Consider the following 22,447-nt stretch of genomic DNA (forward strand, 5'->3'; position numbering starts at 1 on the left):
AAATTTTAACCACCTAGGTGCTTAAAGTGGCAACTACACAACAACTACTAAAACGTTTGACTCACTAACAACCTGAAAGTCTATTCCTGCATTGTAACGTTGTGGTTTGATGTATCAATGCTAAAACTGACAATTAATGATAACCCTTGGGGAAAAAATATTCACATCACTGTCCACATCCGACATACAAACACGACATGTATACTGCATAGCACATTCAGTTGATCACAGATAAATAGGGAACAAGTATCTACACTGATTCAATGGAGATATCTACATTTTCAAAGTAGATATCTAAACATTTACATGGAGATATCTACACTGTTTTCATGAGGCTGTCTACATTGGTTATGTAGAAGTGTAGCCACTGTTTACATGGAGAAGTGTATGTTTAAATGGCGCACCTACATTGATTATTAAGACTGCAATGAATACGATGTATCACAAATGTTGGGAAAGAAATGTGAATGCTTCACCTAAACTATATGGTTACTATATGGTTACTATATATTACATTTTCACATATTTCATTCTTATAAGTAACAAATACGTTCAAAGACAAAACACTTTCTTAAAAGAGAATAGTAAATACTCAATTCAAGTAAATTAAAATTATGAATTGAATTCGAGGAGAGAAAAGGTTTGATTCACCGAATACTCGCGTGAATCATTACAGTCCTATACTGATTATGATATCAGCACACTGTTCACATGTGTTTCTGTTGAGATATCTACAGTTTACATTTTGATGGACAGATATCCATAGTGATGACATTTCTCATGCTGTAACAATTCAGATTTGTAAACAAACATCAAATTTGCATCACAATGCTACAGTAGTATTAAAACAAACAGCCTGGTTGGTGTGTAACAAATATGGATTTACATGAACTGAATAGACAATGACTATGTACAAATGTACAGAACCATTATAATATATTACACCCTATTAGAAACAGCATGAGTAACAACAGATGGCTACAAACATTCCCACTGATAAGTTTCTGTGCCCATCACAACCTTAGCAGCTTCCATGTGTACCTCCTAGAGTTATCTCCCATCTCTCTATTCATGGATCCCATTATTTGTGCCCATTCATGCTGGCTTAAAAATACTTCAATGATTAAAATAGTTTTAATGACATTTAAACTGAGTTTGATCACCCCTGTTGAATCTCTGAGCAAACAACAGCAAACAAGAAGATATTTACACAAATAAATAGCAATACTATTAATATTAAACACTGAAATAACACCAATTTTTTCTCCCATGCAGTGTAATCCATATCCCTATGTCAACAGTGTTGCATTCACATTAATAATTTAATTTCACCTACTAGAAACAAGGACTTTGATTCTTCATTGCATCCTAGCTCCAAGTTGTCGCGCTCCCAGAATTCTTAGCTTCCACAGCTTGTTTGTTGCTCAATGAGGCGCTCAGCAATATTCAAGATATATGACCATTAGGGCTGCACTGAGCCCAGATCCCTATTTGATGTTCGATATTGGACCCTCGATTAGTTCATTTTCTATTCAATTCTTCTTACTGGTAATAACATCAGATTTCATCAACTTAGATATCTCTATTAAGAACAATTCTCACCAGATAATTAGCACAGCATCAACCAATCACATTTAGCCTTATTTCAGCATGCAAAACTGCTTGAGTTGGAGTGAAAAAATATGTTCTGGCTGCGTGGAAATAATTATATCAGTATTCAAATAACAAATCGAAATAGTGATAATGGTGATTCGTTTTTTTTCTCAATAAATTGATGCAAAATAAATTCCACAAGACCAGACAATAAAGGGACTGACATCACAAGCATCAATCTCTGCAATCGGGACACAGAAAAATGCATCAAACAAGTCAGTCACCCTGACCACACAGTCCTCTTAATCACCTTTAATGACAAAATCAGTCACTGACACATAATTCCAAAATGAACCTTCATGGGTAAGCTTAGTTTGAATCAGGTTAGAATAACACAACACCAAAAACAGATGTGTAACCCTGTCACCGATACTCAACTTGACTTTGGCCTTGTAAAATACATGGAGAATATAGTGCAAAATAAGTAACTTCCTACCTATATTAGTATTCAGAAAAGAATTCAGTTAATTTTAATACAGGTAAATACACAGAGAGCTTTTTTCTACCATGTCACAATGTTAAAAGCAGATCTAGGCCAAACCTATGTTCAAAAGTGGCATTTTCACTGCAGGTTGATTTCAACTCATGTATGATAAATTCATAATTAATAATAATTCAATAATAAAGTGGAAGATATTGTGGCAAAATAAGTAGTGAGTTGTTTTGAACATATGAAATTGTTTCAAGAGTATTCAGGTATTGCCATGGTAATGCAAGTGGTTGACACAAGACAACTAGGACACCAATGGCCCCTGGTGGCCAGTGGATCTTGGGTGTTTACCATGACATGATACAGAGAGATGCCAACCCTGAATCAAATGAAAGAGAAGTCATGCCTTGCCCAAAGCAATTCCCGAGCCCTGGAGGTGTAAGTTGGGGATGACTGTGAGAGGGGGATCTGGACCCTTTAGACGGCTATTTACGGCTATTTACAAAAATTCTTTCAAGCATTCTGAATTTATAAACATGTTTGTATTTTCTAAAAATCACTGTTTTTTACAGACAAATAGGAGAGTAGATTTTGTGATTGAAAATCAGATCTACTAACTCCTCCAAAATCGGAGTGGTTGGCATCTCTGTAAAGATATGATATACTGAAGAAACAAATCTGTAGATGGAACAGGAGAAGGAAGAGCAGGATGCAAGAGAAACAAGGGAGAAACCTTCTTGTCCGCCATCGTCTACACATCCCTGACTTCCTGAGGATGAGCTTGACCTCCATGACCATCTCATCAATACATGATCTTATACAATTTTTAACTATCAGAATCTGCTTTCCAAGAGTGAATGCATGCATTTCAAACTGTTGATTTCCATTCCTGACTTTGGTTGGAAAATATTTTGACACACTTCTAAAATATCAATTTGTTGTCATTAAAGATTGGTCTGTGGGAATGTCATTACAGAGAATATGGAGAAGAACTTCTCAGATCAATTGTATTTGTTCCTTGAACAAGAATACTTGACCAGAGCAAAGAAATGGACAAGCATCTGACATCTCCCTTCCATCAAATCAGGTCCCTCATAGTAACTGGAAGAGTATTTCCAGTCATCAAACCAAACAACTAAGGAGCAGGGAAGATCTCAACAGGTAATGATTGTCTGTTGACATAACAACCAGTCAGTCAATTAACTCCATGCATGGTCAAGGTGTCAAGCAGTGATAGTATACAAAGTTAAAGGGATAAGAATTCCTACAAGGAGCTCGGTACAACAAGCATATTGTTGACAAAAATCTTTATGGATCTTCATTTCAGACCCCTTCTGAAATGACCCTGAAACCTTGTGTTTCAAAGAATTAAAAAGACTTTTCCATAAAGATCTTGGCCATATATACAACTTCTAAATGTCGCCAGAAGACAAGCATACTGTTGACAGGACACTATGGAACAACTTGTACACATTACATTTGCTCCCCAAGCTTTGCGTATCACTGTTGGTAGATAGACTTCCATGCTTTTTCAGATCACTGATATTGCTGCCATTACAATGTTTTCTAGTCTTGAGAGTTACCTCCCTTGTCTTGTGTCACGACCTGTCCACAAGACAGCCATGACGGTTATGGAATGATGATATAAAGTGAAAGACGTGTTTGGGCTTGAGTAAATAGTCCTGTCATAACTTCAGCCTCTTGACATCTTCTATTCTAAAGTCCACCCTAGTGAAAAGAAAGACTAGCAGTTAACACGTGTTTACAAAACAGACGAGTATGCTAAAGTGATTGAAACATTACCATTAAGTCACTTGAACTCAAGAAGATTCATGATGGAAACATTTCAGCAAATGTTTGAGCCTAATCACACCTGTTATCAACTTACCTGAGACTGAGTGCCTGTCTTACTTCAGTAGGTGTCAACCTCCAGGTCAAAGGTCCAGAATTCTGACCCCAGTAGTCGAGTATTTCTGACACCTGTCCAGATCAAGAAGAATAATGTCAGATCTTTAAGCAGGTGGAGCTACTTTTACATCCACTTAATGAGTGAGTTAGTGACTTTAATTTTAGGCCGCACCCAGCAATATTCCAGCTATATGGCAGCGGTCTGTAAATCATCAAGTTTACACCAAACAATCAAGGGATCAACAAAAAGAACATGAATCCATACAGCTGGGATATGATGACGTGTCAACCAAGTCAGCGAGTCTGACTATCTGATCCCATTAGTCGCCTTTACGACAAGCATGGGTTACTGAAGACCAATTCTAACCCGGACCTTCATGAGTAATATCAACATGGCATAGGTAACACAGCAGGTAATGATGTTTCGTATTTAACAGATTCTCATCAACAGATTTAAAAAACAGAAAAGTACCAGGCTGATCCATCTGGTATCTGAAGGATCTATAAAGTTTTTTCATATTTTTTGTTGCATTTTCACAGTAGCGCATACTCATTACAAGGCATACCAACTAACGAAAAAGTAAATGGTAACTGGTTACTAACGGATCTGTAAATGCCTGACCTTATTTTCTTTACTTAAGTTATAATTTACAGAATATGCAGTTGGTCAGTAAAATTTATGAACGTTTATCTTCAACAACTGAATAATTACGAGAAAAAAAATCGCACTAAATGTCACTGATCACTTCACAGCTCTTATTACACCCAGATGTGATACACATCATTGAAGCTGAAACTAACATTGGTAGAACAAAGACTGAGTGAGACTTTGGAGCTGAAGAGTCAACTACAGTCAAACCCTGTTTACTCAGACCCCACATATTTGGAAACCTTGCCTTCCAGACAATTTTTATGTGAAACGAAACTAACGTTCATTAATTGTACTCTCTTAACCGGACTCTGCCCTTCCAGACCCGCACGGCGAATTTTCAAACCATGCCCATACATTTCCATTGAAAAATGATCCAGTTATCCGGACGGAGAGATCTGTTCAACGTGCATGTGTCGCAATTGGCAAAATATAAACTTTTTGTCATCGATTTATGTTTTTCATCTAACTTACCATCTGAAGCTCCTCATGCTATACGATTACGTCTGAGACAACCTGACAAAGAGTAACATGCCTTCCACCTTGCATGCATTATCGGCAAACTTATATGTCATGATGATTCACTGTTATTACTATTGACTGTTGATTTATTGACATACGTTCATGCAATTTTTTTGCTTTCACTTAATTTTTACGTTTTGCTTGTTTGATCCAGTAAACCAGACGTCTCGCTATCCGGATGATTTTCGAGTGAAACTGAAACGTCCAGATGAACAGGGTTCGACTGTACTGGCAATAACAACCCAATATTTGTCCCTGAAGTGACTCCATGGTTGGAGCTACAGCATCCCCGCCCCGATAACAACACCACTCCACAGAACTACCAAAGATGACAGAGCAAGGTCTCAGTAACAGATCTCCTGAGAAAGCCTCATATTTGACCCAGGAATGACTCGGTAGCAAGTTATTCAACAAAGGCTGGAGTTTTCTACTACCAGAGATGACAGTGCAAGGCCTGAATGACATAACCAAACACACCTTCATATTTGACCCAGAGTGCTCATTACACTTCCCATGACAAGATTTTATGATGCTTTTAGCAATATTTCAGCAATATAATGGCAGGGGTTGCTTCATACATGGGCTTCACACATCATACCCATGTGGGGAATCAAATCCCGATGTTCTGCATGACTAGAGAATGCTGCAACCACTGGGATACCCCCACTGCCCCCTCCTGGCAATGACAACAGCACAGAGTTCTGGCACTGGACAGTGTGACCTACCCGCTCAAGGTTAAGGATGGTAGCCATCTGTGTGATGCGGGCAAATTTGTCCCTGATAGTCCAGGTGGTGACGGAGGACAGGTAGCCCACTAGTGACCGCAGTTCCTTGTCAAACTGTAGACCACCCAGCTGGAACACAGCAGCAATACAATTATTACTACACTCCTTCCTGTTGGATACAGGTTGTAGCTAATGGTGGGAAATTTGGGGCAGTTTATTTTAGATAGGTGTAAGTAACAATACTTCAAAAAGTCTACTACTTATAGGAACTTTAAAATTAAATCATATGAGGCCTATTTATCTGTACTCATGTCACATTGTAACAACAGTCATGTCATAAAATCAGATGTTCTCTAACTTCTTTCAGTAATTTCACTTAATTTTCTTTTACACTGGATAATATACAGGTACCAGATTTGTGTTTGATGGAATGTGAATGATGTTGAAACCATATCAGATACTCTCTAACGCCATCCAGATGCTGCAAGATAAAGGTATATTTTCACTGACCCTGTTGAATGTTGACTTGGTGATGGCTTTCTCCAGCTGTACCGTGATCTCACCAACGATGAGGTTCACCAGGTGGTCATAGTTTCCTGATGTGAGAGTGGCCTACAAATAATTTAACCAAAACTTCAGGTTTGCGTGTCTCAACCAAAATTTAGCAACTGTACAGTGTATACATCACATCAAAGATAATAAACAAGTGTACAAAAACTGACATAATATAAGACACTTGATATGGACGTGCACCGTCTTTATTATTTACACACAACATTTCTGGGTTAATACTTACCCCTTCACCAGGTGAATGATAGTGAATGGTTACAGAGGTTATATACTTTAAATACCTCTGAAACCATTCATCTGAGGAAGAGGCAAGTATTAGCCATTGTGTTGTGCTGTTGTGTAAATAAGAAAGCTGCACATCCATATCAAGGGTCTTGTATTACCCTACCCACTCTGAAGACACATGACAAACTCCCATCACGGTGACAAGTCTTAACTCTGATCATCGCAAGAATGCAGAATGTTTTCTTTCATAATTTACTCAGATGCATTATAAAGTCAGTCTCAATTAATAAGACAAGAATATGGATGACAGCTTATTTGTTATTGTCTAACACGTTTCTGGGTGTCGTCTTCAGGTGGTGAAAAAGGGGAAAAAGTAGCCCAGAAACGTCATGTTAGGCAATAAAAAAGAAGTTGTCATCCATGTACTCGTTTTGTTATATTCACCTACTTCTAAATGCCTCTCAAGAATCTCATCAGTCTCAATTGTTTTCACAATTTTCCCTAAAACTAAATACACTGTAGCTATATTTCTGTGAACTTCCCTCTGAGCCTCGGACAAAAGACAAATGAGTGTTCACCTGAGTGAACTTCAGTGCAACATAGAAGAAAAGTTAATTCATATTTTGACAAGTATCCCCACATAAAGTGCACTCTACCTATGATGACACAATGCCATTTAGAAAGTGGTGATATGTAACACATATTATATTTGGGATTACACTTTCTCAGTAGAGAACAGATTCTAGTACTTGTGTTGGGTTGAGTCAAATCATGGATTAGAACCCACAGTCTCAGTCCTTGATGGGACTCAACCAAACAAATTTTCAACAATCTGTACTTTCCTAAGAAAAAACAATCCTAAATAACAAGTTACACTCAACCTACCTTAAAAGTGCTGAACAGGGCATCCAGGTTCATAATGAAGTTTTGGACCCATGGATCGTTTGCCTCATAGTTAGAGAAGTCCTCCTGGTGATATAAAGAACACAGACCATCACTCAGGATTGCAATATCTGACAGAGCAAATGTATCCCCATCTTACACACGTTAGGTGACATGATAGGTATTTGAGGGGTGCTGAAATAACCCCATGAAAACTACTTTTTAGATATTTTATAGATGAAGGAAAAGCAAGTTCTGTTCATAGTCAATGGAATGAGTGCAAACGTTTCGGTGTAGGTACTAACACTTGCTCGATAACGGTGTTAGTACTTACACCAAAACGTCATACCCATTGCAATAAAGAAGTTGACTATCCATTGAAATTCGTTTTCCTTCATGAAAACTATTTTGGGTACACTAGTATAAAATATAGCAGGGTTATTACACTTTTGAAAAGGTCTGGGGTGCGATAATTAAAGTGCTGAGTCACACAAGCTCTTTGTACCTACACAGAACTTCTTTTCCATCAAGCATACACTTAAAAAATCTGTATCTACTTGTCTTCACATAAAACCTTTAATAACATTGTTGTCAACAACAACAAAATGAATTTCATTCATGGAAATAACTTGTCTCATGTTAACTTGAGAAAACGGAGTCTATGGCAACAGAGACACAAACATGATGTTAACAACTACATGAAGTTCAGTACCTCAGTCAAATTATGGTCTGCAGACAGGAAGGACTCCACCAAAGGCTTGATGCGAGGCTTCACAACACTTGATGTCAGCTGAGAGAAACCGAACTCAATCACATCCTTGAACTTGCCTGATACTGAACCAAGATCAGACAGGCAGCTCTGTGAAGAACACATTCCATCATTACATGTGTCAGGAAATCAGTCAAGCATTAGCACTAAACCTGGATTAAACACTGTATACACTTTGACTTCTGAATGAGTGAGTGGCACATTGGTCATATGGACTTCCAAAGCCTATCTCACTTACCTATTGTGTGCTTTTATACCTCTTTCATTACTCAGGCCCATTTAATGTTGGCATCCTAATAATCAAGTCTGGACTAGACAATCTGTTGGTTGATATTATGGGTAACAATCCACACCGTCAGGTTACCATGACAACCTTAAACTATAATGCCTGACTGTCTCATCCATGTAATCACATTATACAAGCTGTAGTGGGTGCTGGGAACTAATAACAAACTCTAAAACCCATGTGGTTTTAAGATCTAAAACCTAGATCCCATGATCTACTTCTGAATTCTGTGATGTCCCAACAACATCTGCTTCAGGTAAAATACAACAAAAAACACAAGCTCCAGTAGAAACACACACCTCTAGCTTAGCTCTGGCTTGCTCTGTACACTGGCCATAGAGTTTCGATACCTCCTCCTGCATCAAACATTATGAAAATGCCATGAGAAATACTAGCATTAAAATAAACTATGTTCTTTGAACTGTTATCAAGAGGAATGTGTCATGTTAAAAGTAAAAGTCAGGAGGGTACTCACTGACGATATAATAAGCCTGTGAATGTACATCTTTAATGATTGAGCGGATTTACTCTATCATTAGGCCAGACCAACATTTTTTCTTGTTTTATGGACCATATTTTTCCAGAATAAGTAAAACATACATGTGAATTTTTCCCACTCTAAAAATAAAATCCTACTGTTTTTATTGATCAGATATGTAAACTAAAAAACAGATCTTTCTTCAGATTGTTTTTGGCCCCATATACACTTCATAAATTGCCACAAGTAAAATACTTAAATGGATTTGATTGGTGATTTTATTTTTGCAGACAAAAATCTGTAAAACAAGAAATATAATTGCTCTGGCTGTATCTTCTAGATACAACAGCACAATCTAACCTCAAGGTTTGTTTTTAGAGCTTTTGAGTATTCTGAACTGACTTCAGCATTGTTCAAGGCAGTCTGAAACAAAGGAGAATATTGCATTAGATGGAAAAACATACCCTATTACTTGGAAGACATTTTTCATTTTATGGTTTACTGATCTGTAGTGAACACTACAGAATAATGTATACCATCAGTGAGTAAGGGATGGGTGCTGATTTAAAATACATGAAGAGTGAGTTTAGTTTTACGCCACACTCAGCCCTATTCCAGCTATATGGCGGCGGTCTGGAAATAACCGAGTCTGGACCAGACAATCCAAGGATCAACAGCATAAGCATTGATCTACACAACTGAGATATGTTGGCATGCATCACACAAATCAATGAGACTGACCACCCAATCCCAATAGTCACCTCTTATGACAAACATAGTTGCCTTTTGTGGCAAGCATGGGATGCTAAAGACCTTTTCTAACCTGTACCTTCAAGGGTCAAAACATGAAGAAGACATCATGAAGAAGGCACAATCATTACCACCAAACAGTCATTAAAACCTATCATAGCACTGACACATGGTCAGGAAAGTTTGCAAGTTTAAGCTTCTAGTTCTTGAACTAAGGCACTGTAAGTACATGTTTGTTGCTGAAAAACACCCAGCAATAACTCAGCTATATTAAAGCAGCTTGTCCTTAGACATATAGACCATAAATCAAATGACTGACATGATATTCAAAACTTTGATACGATGACATGAAACGCCAAGTGAACCTGACCACCCAATCCTTTTGGTTGTCTGTGAAAACAAATATTGGTTGTAAACCATCTCTAATAAAGATCGAGACTGGGATCTTCCAGTAAGCTACTGACCAGGAAGAGAATCTTGGCCTTCTCCTTCTCGGAGTCGGAACTCTGTAGCTTGCCCTGCTGGAAGCTGGACTGTACCAGGTTGTAGGCCTGTTGTAGGTCGAAGCCGGAAGGGAAGCCTGAGCGAAGCCGTGAATACAACACCTCCCGGAAGTCCTGCTCCAACAGTGTACACGCATGGTTCAACATCGCACATACGCCATCTACACTGGAGCTGGAGATGGTGCGTCTGTAGTGTAGAAAATATACTGTTATCACAATCTGATTAAACATAATCACAATCTGTAGTGTAGAAAATATACTCTTAACACAATCTGACAGGGCACAATCACAATCTGTAGTGTAGACAATATACTGTTATCACAATTTGAAAGGGCACAATCACAATCTACAGTGTAGAAAATATACTGTTATCACAATCTGATTGAACACAATCACAATCCGTAGTGTAGAAAATATACTATTATTACAATCTGATTGAACACAATCACAATCCGTAGTGTAGAAAATATACTATTATCACAATCTGATTAGACACAATCACAATCTGTAGTGGAGAAAATATACTGTTAAAAGGTTATCACAATCTGACTGGGCTCTATCAAAATTTTATTGACTTGAGCACAAATGTGTCCTAGAAGGATGATGAAACTGTATTTGTTTATTGTGAACTGATGATTCAATTTTCTGCCAATTCTTTCAGCAATATTTCCAGCTACCTTAAACTGTCTATCAGGAATGACCTTCAAATCAGCCACTGATCATACTGATGCGAGGGATACACACCTGACACTTTTCTTGACTATGAAGAAAGCATCATCCACCATGCTGGAGGTCTGAGCTCCATCCTCCAGGGTGTCCATGTTGACAGCCTGCAACATGGAAGTACTCACTGTACACACATCAGAACAGATTCTATCCCGAAACACTCCCACCTGGGTTATCTCCCTTCATATTTCTCCACCTCATACATGGAATTAACCCATGACCCCCATCTTATGTGCAATAATGGTAAACTCCCATGGCATATGTGTGATTCGAAAACTCTCTCTCTTAATGTAGACGTGCATTTTGAAAGCTTCGGTGAAATAGACATGAAAGAACTCTTACAGCTCTGTCAGTGCAGCAGATCTCTATAGTCTTGTGCCATATAGATATGTTGGACAGGAAAAAGTATTGAAGCTTCAAGCAATTTTATATTTTTTCTGAGAAGTTGCATGTATATTCAGAATTTAGTATTTAGTGCTGTCATTTTTATCACCATGACTTATGCTCATGTGTGTAAGGATATTTTCAAGTAGGTGATATTTACTGTGGAACTAGGGTTGATGTGTTCCGCTTCCTATGCATGGAAAATTACCCAGACGAATTGTTTTATTGTTGTTTAAAGGCTTGACTGTACCCATGTGTACATGGAATGGCTGTTGACAGCCTGGATGATTTTTAGACAAATACAAGGCATAAGGGAAAATATTTTGGTGTTGTGTAACCCTTGGGTTCGAGCACTTTTCTGTAATTCATACTTTACATGCTTTCATACTTTACGTGTTTTCATACTTTACATGTTGTGTAACCACAACACCATAGATGGTATGAAGAGTTATTTCCCCTGCAAACACTAACCACACTGAGAACTTCTCAGAATGTATTTCCACATTAACATCAATGCCTTCACAGGATGGTGTTGGGACATGTTTAAGGGTGATGACATACAGTGTATAATCAGAGTTATCTCCCCTACCTTGAGCATCATCTCTCTCATGAAGTATTCCTCCATCATAATGTAACTGCCGATGAGCTCCTGCATCAGACGGCTGAGGTCACAGCTACTCAGATACTTGTCAAGGTCTGCACTCTCTCCTGAACAAACATTAGCACTGTGTCTAGTCTATTCAGATTATCCCTTACGAAGATTTTTGGTGGGAGGTCCCAAACAACCAACACTTGATGGGTTAAGTAGTCTGACTTTATGAACTGATAACTAGGTCATTGCGACCCACTGCATGTGACGATGTTCACAACATCAGTCACTAGATTGTTTAGAATGGACTCCAACTCCGACTTCATTCAGAAGTGCCAAATTTTCTTATTCATTTCTCAATGGACCTTACTAATGGCATAATTCACAAAATGTTGCACAGAAGTAAAACCATACAAGCTTTTATTGCAAAGAGAATTTTGTTTCAGGTGATAGAAAATTAAAATGGAAGATGATTACAAGACTAAAAAAGAACGTTCAGTGATGGAATCAAAATTCCAAAATATCTGATTTTTTTAACATGACAGCTGCATGAAAGGATAAGAAACTCAACTGGGTTACACAATCAGGTAATTGATATCATCAAAATCAACCTTCATAACTTGGGACACCATCAACCAAGACACCAAGCCTCACCAGCCAAACTTGCTACTAACTTCTAATGCAAGCGTGATTGGCTACATATCACGTCAAACCAGGATTTTCACGGCACAATTTGCTAACTACTCTTTAAAGCTTAGCTGAAGTATTTTGAAGAACAACTTACGTGTTCTGTCATCTTCATCTGGAAATGCCACTTCTAAATCAGTCTGTAAACAGATCAGAGATAAGTGAGTGTTCAAAGAAATAGAAACAGCAAAGTCTCGGGATTCGAACCAGACCTACAGAGCAGGGCTGGACTAAGGGGCACAACTCTGCACATAAACTTCTGTACAATATACTATTGAGCCATATGCCACAAGAACAGGGTGGTCCTTCTATTACCAAATTACATTTACCAGAGATAATCAAATGACACCTTCAACAAAGGCTATGAGACAACAAGCCTCTGAGTCCTGAAGCATGTTTTCAAACCATCAATACAGATTGATTTATCCTACAGATTGATGAAGGTAATATATCACCATGGCTCTCCTCTTGATGAAGCGGAGATACAGCTCAGCCCGCGTACTGATGAGCACAACCTCAGACAGCAGCACATCCAGGTCTTTGGGTTCCAATCTGGAGCATCAACATAGCATCAACATCAAAACATGGTGGACATGGATGGTGAATGCAGGATGGTGAAATATATTCCGCACAAAAGTGAGGCCCTACCCAACACTAATGTGTTTCCTGACACTTAAGAACAATGTACATAACCAGTTCTATTGTGTACACATACTAAACTCCAACATGTATACAGTTCTTATATGTATATATATGCAGATATTGTGATTGCGTGCACATACATATATATCAGCAATTGAGCAGTACTTACTTCTCTGTAGAGGTTTGTTTCTGGATCATCAAACTCTGCTGAACCTGCCGCACCTGAAGATAGACCAGGACGGATCAGTACCTCCCAACACTCCACTCCACTATGAAACACGACATCCATGCAACATCACATCAGGTGTGTCTACTGTCACATATGTTCACCAAGGTTGACGCTTCAGGAAATAATTCTTTCCCACACAGGTGTTACATATCCTGACTGTTACACAACATTAAGCAATTCCACAAGTTTCCATGGTAACTGCACATGTCTTGTCTCCTACATTACCTGGAACCCCCTGTTTACAAACTTTGTAACTATTTTATACAGCCATCAAATATATCCATATCGATACTAACAAGATATACTGAAATAATTAATGTTTCAGAAAACCCACAACAAGCAGCTGTCTATCCACCAATAATCATCTAATGGCCAGGATAAGTCCCAATGTACCAACCTATGTACCTGTAAGATAGCGAGTTTTACAGCATTCAACTTCTTTACTATGATGAACAGCGATGAAGCCGGGATTAAACTGAATGGACATAGGGCAAATGGAAGGTTGTAGATAAAATCACTAATAAATGAACTCAACAGACATTGATAAATCAAGGTCAAAACAAACAAATAGAAGCCAAAATAAATTAGGTGTGAGTAAGCATATACTCAAAAACGTGAGTCCCATAATAAAGAAGTTGATATCCATAAAAAAAATCTCCTTTTATCCCTTCTAAATGCTATTCAAAGACCTACTTACCTACCTTCATATACACACTAATAACTGTCTTCATATAAATGTTCAAAATTGTCTTATCCTTCCCTGCCTACAAATCTGTACTAAATGTTCCTAACTGCCCCAGGCCTGCATCACTTCAGGCTTTCCTCAAACATTTTGCTGGCATGCCATAACATAACATAATACTGTAAACAGCAGCATTTAACACAACGAATTCCCAGTATCATCTCACATTGCCCTATACAGATCTGAAGGCCCCACCTTGTGTTCATGTTCCCTCTTTGACTTGAACTGTTCCACAATTTTCCTCGACTGCCGATCACACTCCTTCTGCAGGATCTTCAGCAGGATCAGTAGCTTCCCAGGACCTGGAAACAGCACCAAGATAACAGATATGTTACATCTCCTCACAATATGCAGAACACAGTATCTGTTAACACATCAGCTATCAACTAAGGTATAAGGGAAAGTTCAACTGCAATGGAGTCTAATGGATCCATACCATGGTGTCTTATGTAACACCAGGTGTTGTGGTCTAAAACAATTGTTCCAAACATAAAATAGTTATCTTTTATGAAATGACCAAGTTTAGCTTTATGCAGCACTCAGCAATATTCCATCTATATGGTTTCAGTCTGTAAATAATCGCATCTGGACCTAACAATCCAGTGATCAACTGCATAAGCATCGATCTGCACAATTTGGAACAGATGACATGTGTCAACAAGCCAGTAAGTCTGACCACCAAATCCTGTTAGTCGCCTCTTATGACAAAGATGGGTTTCTAAAGGCCAATATTCTAACCAAGGCCAATATTCCAACCCCGACCTTTACGGGCCCCTTTATAAAATGCTGTGAATGTGCATCATACTCACCATAATATGTCTCTACCAATGGCTGGTGTATCTCCACGACTCTAGCAATACTCTCAAACAGTAGCGTGATGGTGTCTGCAAACAACACCTTGGCCCTCTTGTCGTCACTGTCCATATGGAGGGCGAGCTTCATCTGGTTGTCAGCGTTCTCAGACAGCTGGGAAATAAAGTGATATATCTTAAGTCCTGTGTGGAAGTTAACAAAAACCTATACAACAAACTATAAGGGTGACTATATAGGGGAAAATACTATTATGATGGTGATGATACTGCATAATACTACTGCCATTGTGATAGTCCACTGCGAGTAACTATTGCAATACTATTGCAATGGGGTTTTCTTCACTAGGGATTCTCTAAATGAAGTCATTTCCAAAAGAATGTACAGTTTATATTAAATAAATATAGTTTCAGTCTCTTTCAATAACTGACAAGACACTTGAAACCCAGATCAAGTAAACAGTATTGTTATTCACAATTTCAAACTCCAAGCCCCATGCCGTATTTGTTTAAGCCGTAACAGGAGCAGATAACTCTAACTAAAGTGAACGAATATGGTACTTCCTGTATTTTATTCTGTGCATTATTCAACAGAAGTCAATTAGTAACCTATTGATAGTCACATATACTATCGATGCATCAACAGCTTTTCTTTTCTACGGTTGCTACTGAAGTCTCAACAATTGCAATCCATCAATCGTTCAATGCATCATTACAACACCAATAACTTACCCTTTTTTCAAACTTAAAAGGACCACTATTTTAGAATGTAATAACAGCAGTCTGTTATAACCATTTTGATTAATATATACAGGAAGGGCAAAGACTAAAAACCAGTTGGTTTTACGGGCTAATAGCAACATTCCAGTAATATGACGATGGGAACACCAGAAATGGGATTCACACATTGTACAAATGCGAGTAATCAAGCTCAAGTCAGACAAAATGCTTCAACCAGTAGGTTACGCCATTGCCTACTTTCACGGTAAATAGTACTGTTGAAGAATTTGATGAACTACCTTTTTAGCCAAATATTTGCCAAATTTAGTGAGTCCTTCTTCATGTTGCCCCAACAACGGGAATATTTTGAAGAACCTCTCTACAGATGCCACATCCTCAGAGTGGACAGCGGCATCAAACTTTGAGGTGACGATGGCCTTGAGCTTGTCCTCGGCCTCGTGAAGCAGCTTGAAGGAGATGTCCAATGTTCCACCTGTCACAGATGTTACAGATATTCACATATTAATTTCAGTTACTCGACCTCATTCATTATAATGACAATTATAATCAACACCTACTGAAGCTTATGCACATGTTGGATTTATCTGGTAGGTACTGAAAAAAGATAACACTTTCAGAATATTACACTCACAGCAACATCGTGGCGAGTATACCAGAAATGGGCTTCACACATTGTTCCCATATGGGGAATCAATCCCACCTGAAGAACAAAGCTTTGCCCACTAGGCTACCCCAGTGTCCTTACTTGACAAAGACGTATTATAGCAAGTGTAAGGAACTAAAAACACGAGATGACATTCATATATATAAACAAATCAGTGATTACATTACTTGATATTCCTGTTTTCTCTGAGATATAGAGATATACAGTTTCTTTTATCAGTGTAAGTTCAAAAACAGCAGCAGGTATGTGTGGGAGAGTTCTAACTGTTTAATGGAGAGTATGTGAAATCACATCAACATGCTGTTATAATAGCAGTACAATGAGTACATTTTGCCCAGTCGATTAATATAGGATTATAAAAGATTTAGAAAAAAAGGAATGGCCACATCTCTATATGTCTTAAAAAATATGCAACGAACAGTGATGGCGCACCTTCATCATTGTCAGCACTCATTCTCAGAACTGATTCATCCAGATTACGGTAGCGATGGATATGTCCGGCTGCCTGGAACACAAGAGGAGACGAATACAGTGACAGCCATGACAACAGAAACACTTGCAGTGTAATATTCAAGCAACATCATGCAAAGGGGCACTACACGGGTTTCTTACCTTTTCATAATCCTCATTCTGAAGAGCTGTTTGTACTCCATCAGTACAAAACTTGAGATCCAGTATATCCTCTACTCGCTCTATACAGTCAGAAACACGACTCTGAAAAATGAAAACAATCAAATTACCTAAAAGTAGACTCACTGTGAAAAGTTGCATACCCCTCCATTCTGAAAGTTTCATTCCTCGAGGTAATCAGAGCATGTACACACACTAATCATTTTCATCATCATTTCCTGACAAGATGACATACTGTAAGCATGGCATGTATGGTTACTCAATATGGACATTGTATTTGTTACACAGTCCTATAAATACTACCACACCTCATTCACTGCTACAACCTTAATGTATGATTTCTTCAGAGTCTGCGACTCATGAAGATCAGAGTTAAAATTGATCTTCAGTAACCCTGCTTGTCATCAGAGGTGACTAAAGGGATCAGGAGGGCAGACTTGCTGACTTGGTTGACACGTCATCGGTTCCAAATGGTTCAGATTGATGCTCATGCTGTTGATCAGTGGATTGTCTGGTCAGACTCGATCATTTACAAACCACAGCTATATAAAGGGAATATTGCCGAGTGCGGTGAAAAAACTAAACTCACTCACTCACTGAATTTGTGCATCAAATACACATTAACACATCTCTACATACATTGAATTACTTTTATCTTTTTCACATCAAAACCTTAATAAAACTGACAAGCACACAGTATAGCAATCACTGTACAATTTCATTGCACTGACTTCAGAAACCTTCTTGGTACTGCCCCAGTGATTACCTTTGCAAGGTCCAGTTTCCTGACTTTACTGCTGACGTTGTCGGCCAGTGTGGAGGTGAAGGAGATCATGCTGCTCAGCTGACGGGAGTCGGTCTCCAAGATCTGCAGGTTTGGGCTGCAGAAGAAAAAACACAGATGCTTACAACAGCAAGGAGATTATTGCCAGAAACTTAATTCAAATGATTCTGTAACTCAAATAAGCAACCCATGCTTGTGGGAAGAGATGATCTCCAATATCTGCAGGTTCAGGCTACACCTAGAAAAATACAGATGTTCACAACAACACTGTTGATTATTGACAGAAACTTAATTTTACTGATTCTATAACTCAAACAAGCAACCCATGCTTGTAATAAGGGCAGTCTAAGTAAACTTAGCTTAAGCGTTTTTCGTTATACTCCTACACTGGATCTAACAAAACCTAGTAGGAGATCATGTCATGTAACCTTTGAGAAACCTATGACCATCCAATCAAATGCAAGACGGCTAAACGGATTTAACAAATCAGACAATGGCTACTGTTTAGGGTTTGGTGGGACTTACAAAGTACACCGGTCACAGATAATGATCTCTCAACAAACGAAAATCTGCATATAACACTGATATTTGACCTGCAGCATATACACTTTTTGGTTTCAGTTGACATGGTTACCATTAGCTGACATTTCCGCATGCTAACATCCTTGAATACTGTCAAATATGCTACTTTTAGCGAGTGTTTATTCACTGTTGTGGCATGCTCTATTTGCATCATCCGGAAGTGATTGTAGGGAAAAGAACATTTGGAATTGTTTGGGTACAAACCTTTGCATACGTAAAAAATCAAAAGGTATGTGCGAATGTCCACTTTCACAATTTGGTAAGCTGTGTTCTGATTGGTCAGTCTCAAAGGTTACCCAACACGACCTTCTCTTAGGTTTTGTTAGACCACAGGCAAAGTGTAGCGCAAAATGGGTTGCGCAGCAGAACGAAACTGACCAGTCTTCGTATATGCGAGCGAAGCGAGCAAAGGTTGGCAACAAACTTCCCTCGCTTCGGTCCGAAAAATATTTTTCATGTCAAAATAAAATATCGCCACCATCAAATATAGACACACATTTACTCACAGGGTTGTGCTCTCAGATTTCCAACCTCATACTTAACAATTACTCACGTGAAATATATTTTAATCAACGTTTTAAGCGCCGCTGGTGCTCTCACAGAGCGTTCTTCGCCTCCATTACCCCTGCCAGCTTCCGGTTCAGCGGAATGAAGAAACAGGTTAGGTAACTCTGAAAACACTTGTCGAGTCGCATGTCCTCCGCAAAGTTCGCAGATGACAGTCGTTGTGCAGATTAACCATGAATGAGGAGCAAAGGAACTGCATTGCTGTTGCTGAGGCAGGCCACAATCTCCTTATAACAGGACAATGCGGGACAGGAAAGACATTTACTTTGAGGTATGGATGTTTTGTTTTTAAATTTCAAGTCATCAAGTGGATTTGTCGTGAGGTGTCACGGTTTTCGTTTACAGTGAAAACAATCTCTTGCTTTGTAATAGAACTATTTTGTATTGATAAGAGTTGATCAAGAAATGAAAAGAATAGCTTTTCGTCAAATCGGTACTTAGATCACATCGAACACTTTTTCTTAACAAGAAAAGAAATAAGTTTAATTTTACTTCATATTACGTACCAGCTGACGGCATCTGTCCCAGCGTATGGCCACATTTTACTGTGTTTGTATTTCCCGCAAAAATAACTACTTGCGCAATTACCTCCCTTGCATTCATCCACTCGCTACGTCAGGAGTGAGCCTTTTTAGAATAACTGTTACTAAAATTCTAACAATAACCACAACATATCAGATAAATAATCTGGAACAGTTTAATGAGAAATTTGGGCAATATGATGTGTCCTCTTAATTTCTGCTTATTCTTGTTCCTTTATTCCGCTGAACCGGAAGCTGGCAGGGGTAATGGAGGCGAAGAACGCTCTGTGAGAGCACCAGCGGCGCTTAAAACGTTGATTAAAATATATTTCACGTGAGTAATTGTTAAGTATGAGGTTGGAAATCTGAGAGCACAACCCTGTGAGTAAATGTGTGTCTATATTTGATGGTGGCGATATTTTATTTTGACATGAAAAATATTTTTCGGACCGAAGCGAGGGAAGTTTGTTGCCAACCTTTGCTCGCTTCGCTCGCATATACGAAGACTGGTCAGTTTCGTTCTGCTGCGCAACCCATTTTGCGCTACACTTTGCCTGTGGTTAGACCCAATGTAGAAGTGTCACAAATAACACTGAGGCTAAGTTTACTTAGACTGGTAATAAGAAATGACTAATAGGACCTGGTGAACATGTTTGCTGAATTGGTTAACACGTCAACAAATTCCAGCTGCACAGATCAAAGTGTATGATATCAATCACTTGATTCTCTGGTCCAAATTGGATTATTTACACACTATAGTCATACAGCTGGAATATTGCTGAGCATGGGGTTAAACAAAGTAAAAACACACAAAAGTACTTGACAATATTCAACAATCAACTGCAACAGAATGAACTTCAACAACATATACAATTTCTAAAACTCTGGTTGATTGGTTGTTACCAAGGTTACTCACAGGGCTTTGTGCAGGCCAACCATCTTGCTCTCCAGTCGAGATTGATGATCCAGCAGCCCCTTAAGCTCATCTTCAACCGTCAGCTGAAAAATGAAAACAAAAAAACTTTTTTTACGGTACACTTCTGCAGCATTATCAAGACACAATATCTGAGTGATTCTAGCAGTGTAATTTGTGGAAGTGTTCCATTTATTCATGATGAAATATTTCACAATATATTTTTATCCCACTGTCAAGCACTTTTATTCAAAACCACTGCATCATATTGTAAAAAAGAACTTGTCATCAAAAATGTATGACAAGGCTGTGTATTGGCAAACAAACTGTATTGGAGCATATTGCAATTCAAGCACCATTATTGCAATACATATTGCAATACATTGGGAACTTAAGTGTTTGACAGTAGGTACCACTAATTGTAAATGTCGTTCTTGTTTTCTAGGTAAGTCCCTAAGAATATATCTTATGTTTCTGATAACAGCCATGTCAAAAATAATGCTAACACAAACTGAAACAAATTCCTCAAACTGAACACAAATTGACTCTGATTGAAATCTGACAAAGTGCAATTGGCCCAATTCCTTCTTATCCTGTATAAGAAGGTAAAATTGTTGGCCAACCTGACAAATACTTTACATCCCTGAATTTTGTAAGATTTCCTTGTGACAGGCATGTAGTGTTATATCAATATTTTTGATGTCTAATCAATAGCCCATAGCCTTCACATTAACATCTCAAAACTCAATGCATATGTCACTTAACTTATGCAGATATTTCACTTACGATTGTTTGGAGTAGTGTTTCATAGGTATTGCCAGATCATTGGTTTTCAGACATCATATCGCAATGCCTCCTATGTCTAATGAGGGGAACTTGCATCACATGACCATTACTAATTCTTGAATGATGGCAAGTGTTTAGGAGAATGTTATACTTTATAAGTGGTTTTTCTGTTGTACATATGATAATCAGGCATGTCCGAAAACAGGTAACACAAGGATTAGAGAACTCTGACAATTACCCCAAAATAATCTGAGACTATTACATATTATCAAACATATTATCAAAGACTGACTAGAATCGCTAGAAATGTTTCTCTTTCAATTTACAGATCCCCAGAGAGCCATGAAGCCTATTCATCTGTGTGAGTCACAATAAAGCCATGGGATGAATGTCTGCACTGACCTCTCGCCACTGATTTAACACTTCCAGTAACATCCTGCCAAATCAATCAAAACAATGATTTTTGTCGGAGCGTTTGTCTTGTAAATAATGACCCATGCAGTACTTTGACAGCATTATTGCAGTAAATGTTATCTGCCTATGACATTTGATTCTCATTACACGGCTGACACTGGTTGTTTTAAACCAAAAGTTGTCAAAAGACACGGGCCTGTTTTACGAGGACAGTTGAACTTCTTGGCCGGCGAAACGACAGACGCGTTCATGTGACTTGACGATGTGTAGGCAGCATTAGTAAGTGCAACAATATCCATGATACATATATTACCTCCTCCTTGCATAATTCATCGAATGCCTTTTGAATAGCTTCTAAATCTGTCAAATTTTCAACTGTATCCAACGACGTCGAGGACGTGGCATCGCCCATGGACGTCGCCATTTTGGGTTGTAAGAGTACTATTTCCCTTACAACTAAATCTGATTAACCCAAGGCGTAAAATCGTCCATGCGTTATTATTCTTACAAATGGTGTTTTAAACGTGCATATTCGAGTTAATAATCTTATAGTACTGTACTGTTTTATGTAAATTACATCAACGTCATATTAAAAAATATGTGAAGAACTTTTATATGTAAAGCCTATTTTGAAAGAATATTTATTTGAATGTTATATACCCGTCATCACAAAGTAAACATTCTTTT

General features: G+C 38.3%; 1 protein-coding gene across 1 annotated transcript; it reads right to left on the bottom strand.

Annotated features, from left to right (window-relative positions):
* Positions 1-3,054: 3,054 nt before the first annotated feature.
* On the bottom strand, positions 3,055-22,184 carry LOC137257850 (conserved oligomeric Golgi complex subunit 4-like). Its single transcript, XM_067795333.1, has 22 exons — positions 22,074-22,184; positions 20,564-20,646; positions 17,960-18,074; positions 17,176-17,277; positions 16,996-17,068; positions 16,178-16,371; positions 15,159-15,315; positions 14,545-14,651; positions 13,548-13,600; positions 13,192-13,288; positions 12,834-12,876; positions 12,050-12,168; positions 11,095-11,180; positions 10,312-10,537; positions 9,458-9,520; positions 8,919-8,975; positions 8,277-8,423; positions 7,568-7,651; positions 6,398-6,499; positions 5,888-6,016; positions 3,972-4,063; positions 3,055-3,811 (listed from the first exon to the last, which is right to left on the bottom strand). The coding sequence occupies exons 1-22, from the start codon at positions 22,182-22,184 to the stop codon at positions 3,769-3,771; spliced, it is 2,283 nt and encodes a 760-aa protein (XP_067651434.1). The 3' UTR covers positions 3,055-3,768.
* Between the last annotated feature and the right edge of the window lie 263 nt (positions 22,185-22,447).

Source organism: Haliotis asinina, chromosome 12 (genome assembly GCF_037392515.1).
Source record: "Haliotis asinina isolate JCU_RB_2024 chromosome 12, JCU_Hal_asi_v2, whole genome shotgun sequence".
Classification (NCBI taxonomy): domain Eukaryota; kingdom Metazoa; phylum Mollusca; class Gastropoda; order Lepetellida; family Haliotidae; genus Haliotis; species Haliotis asinina.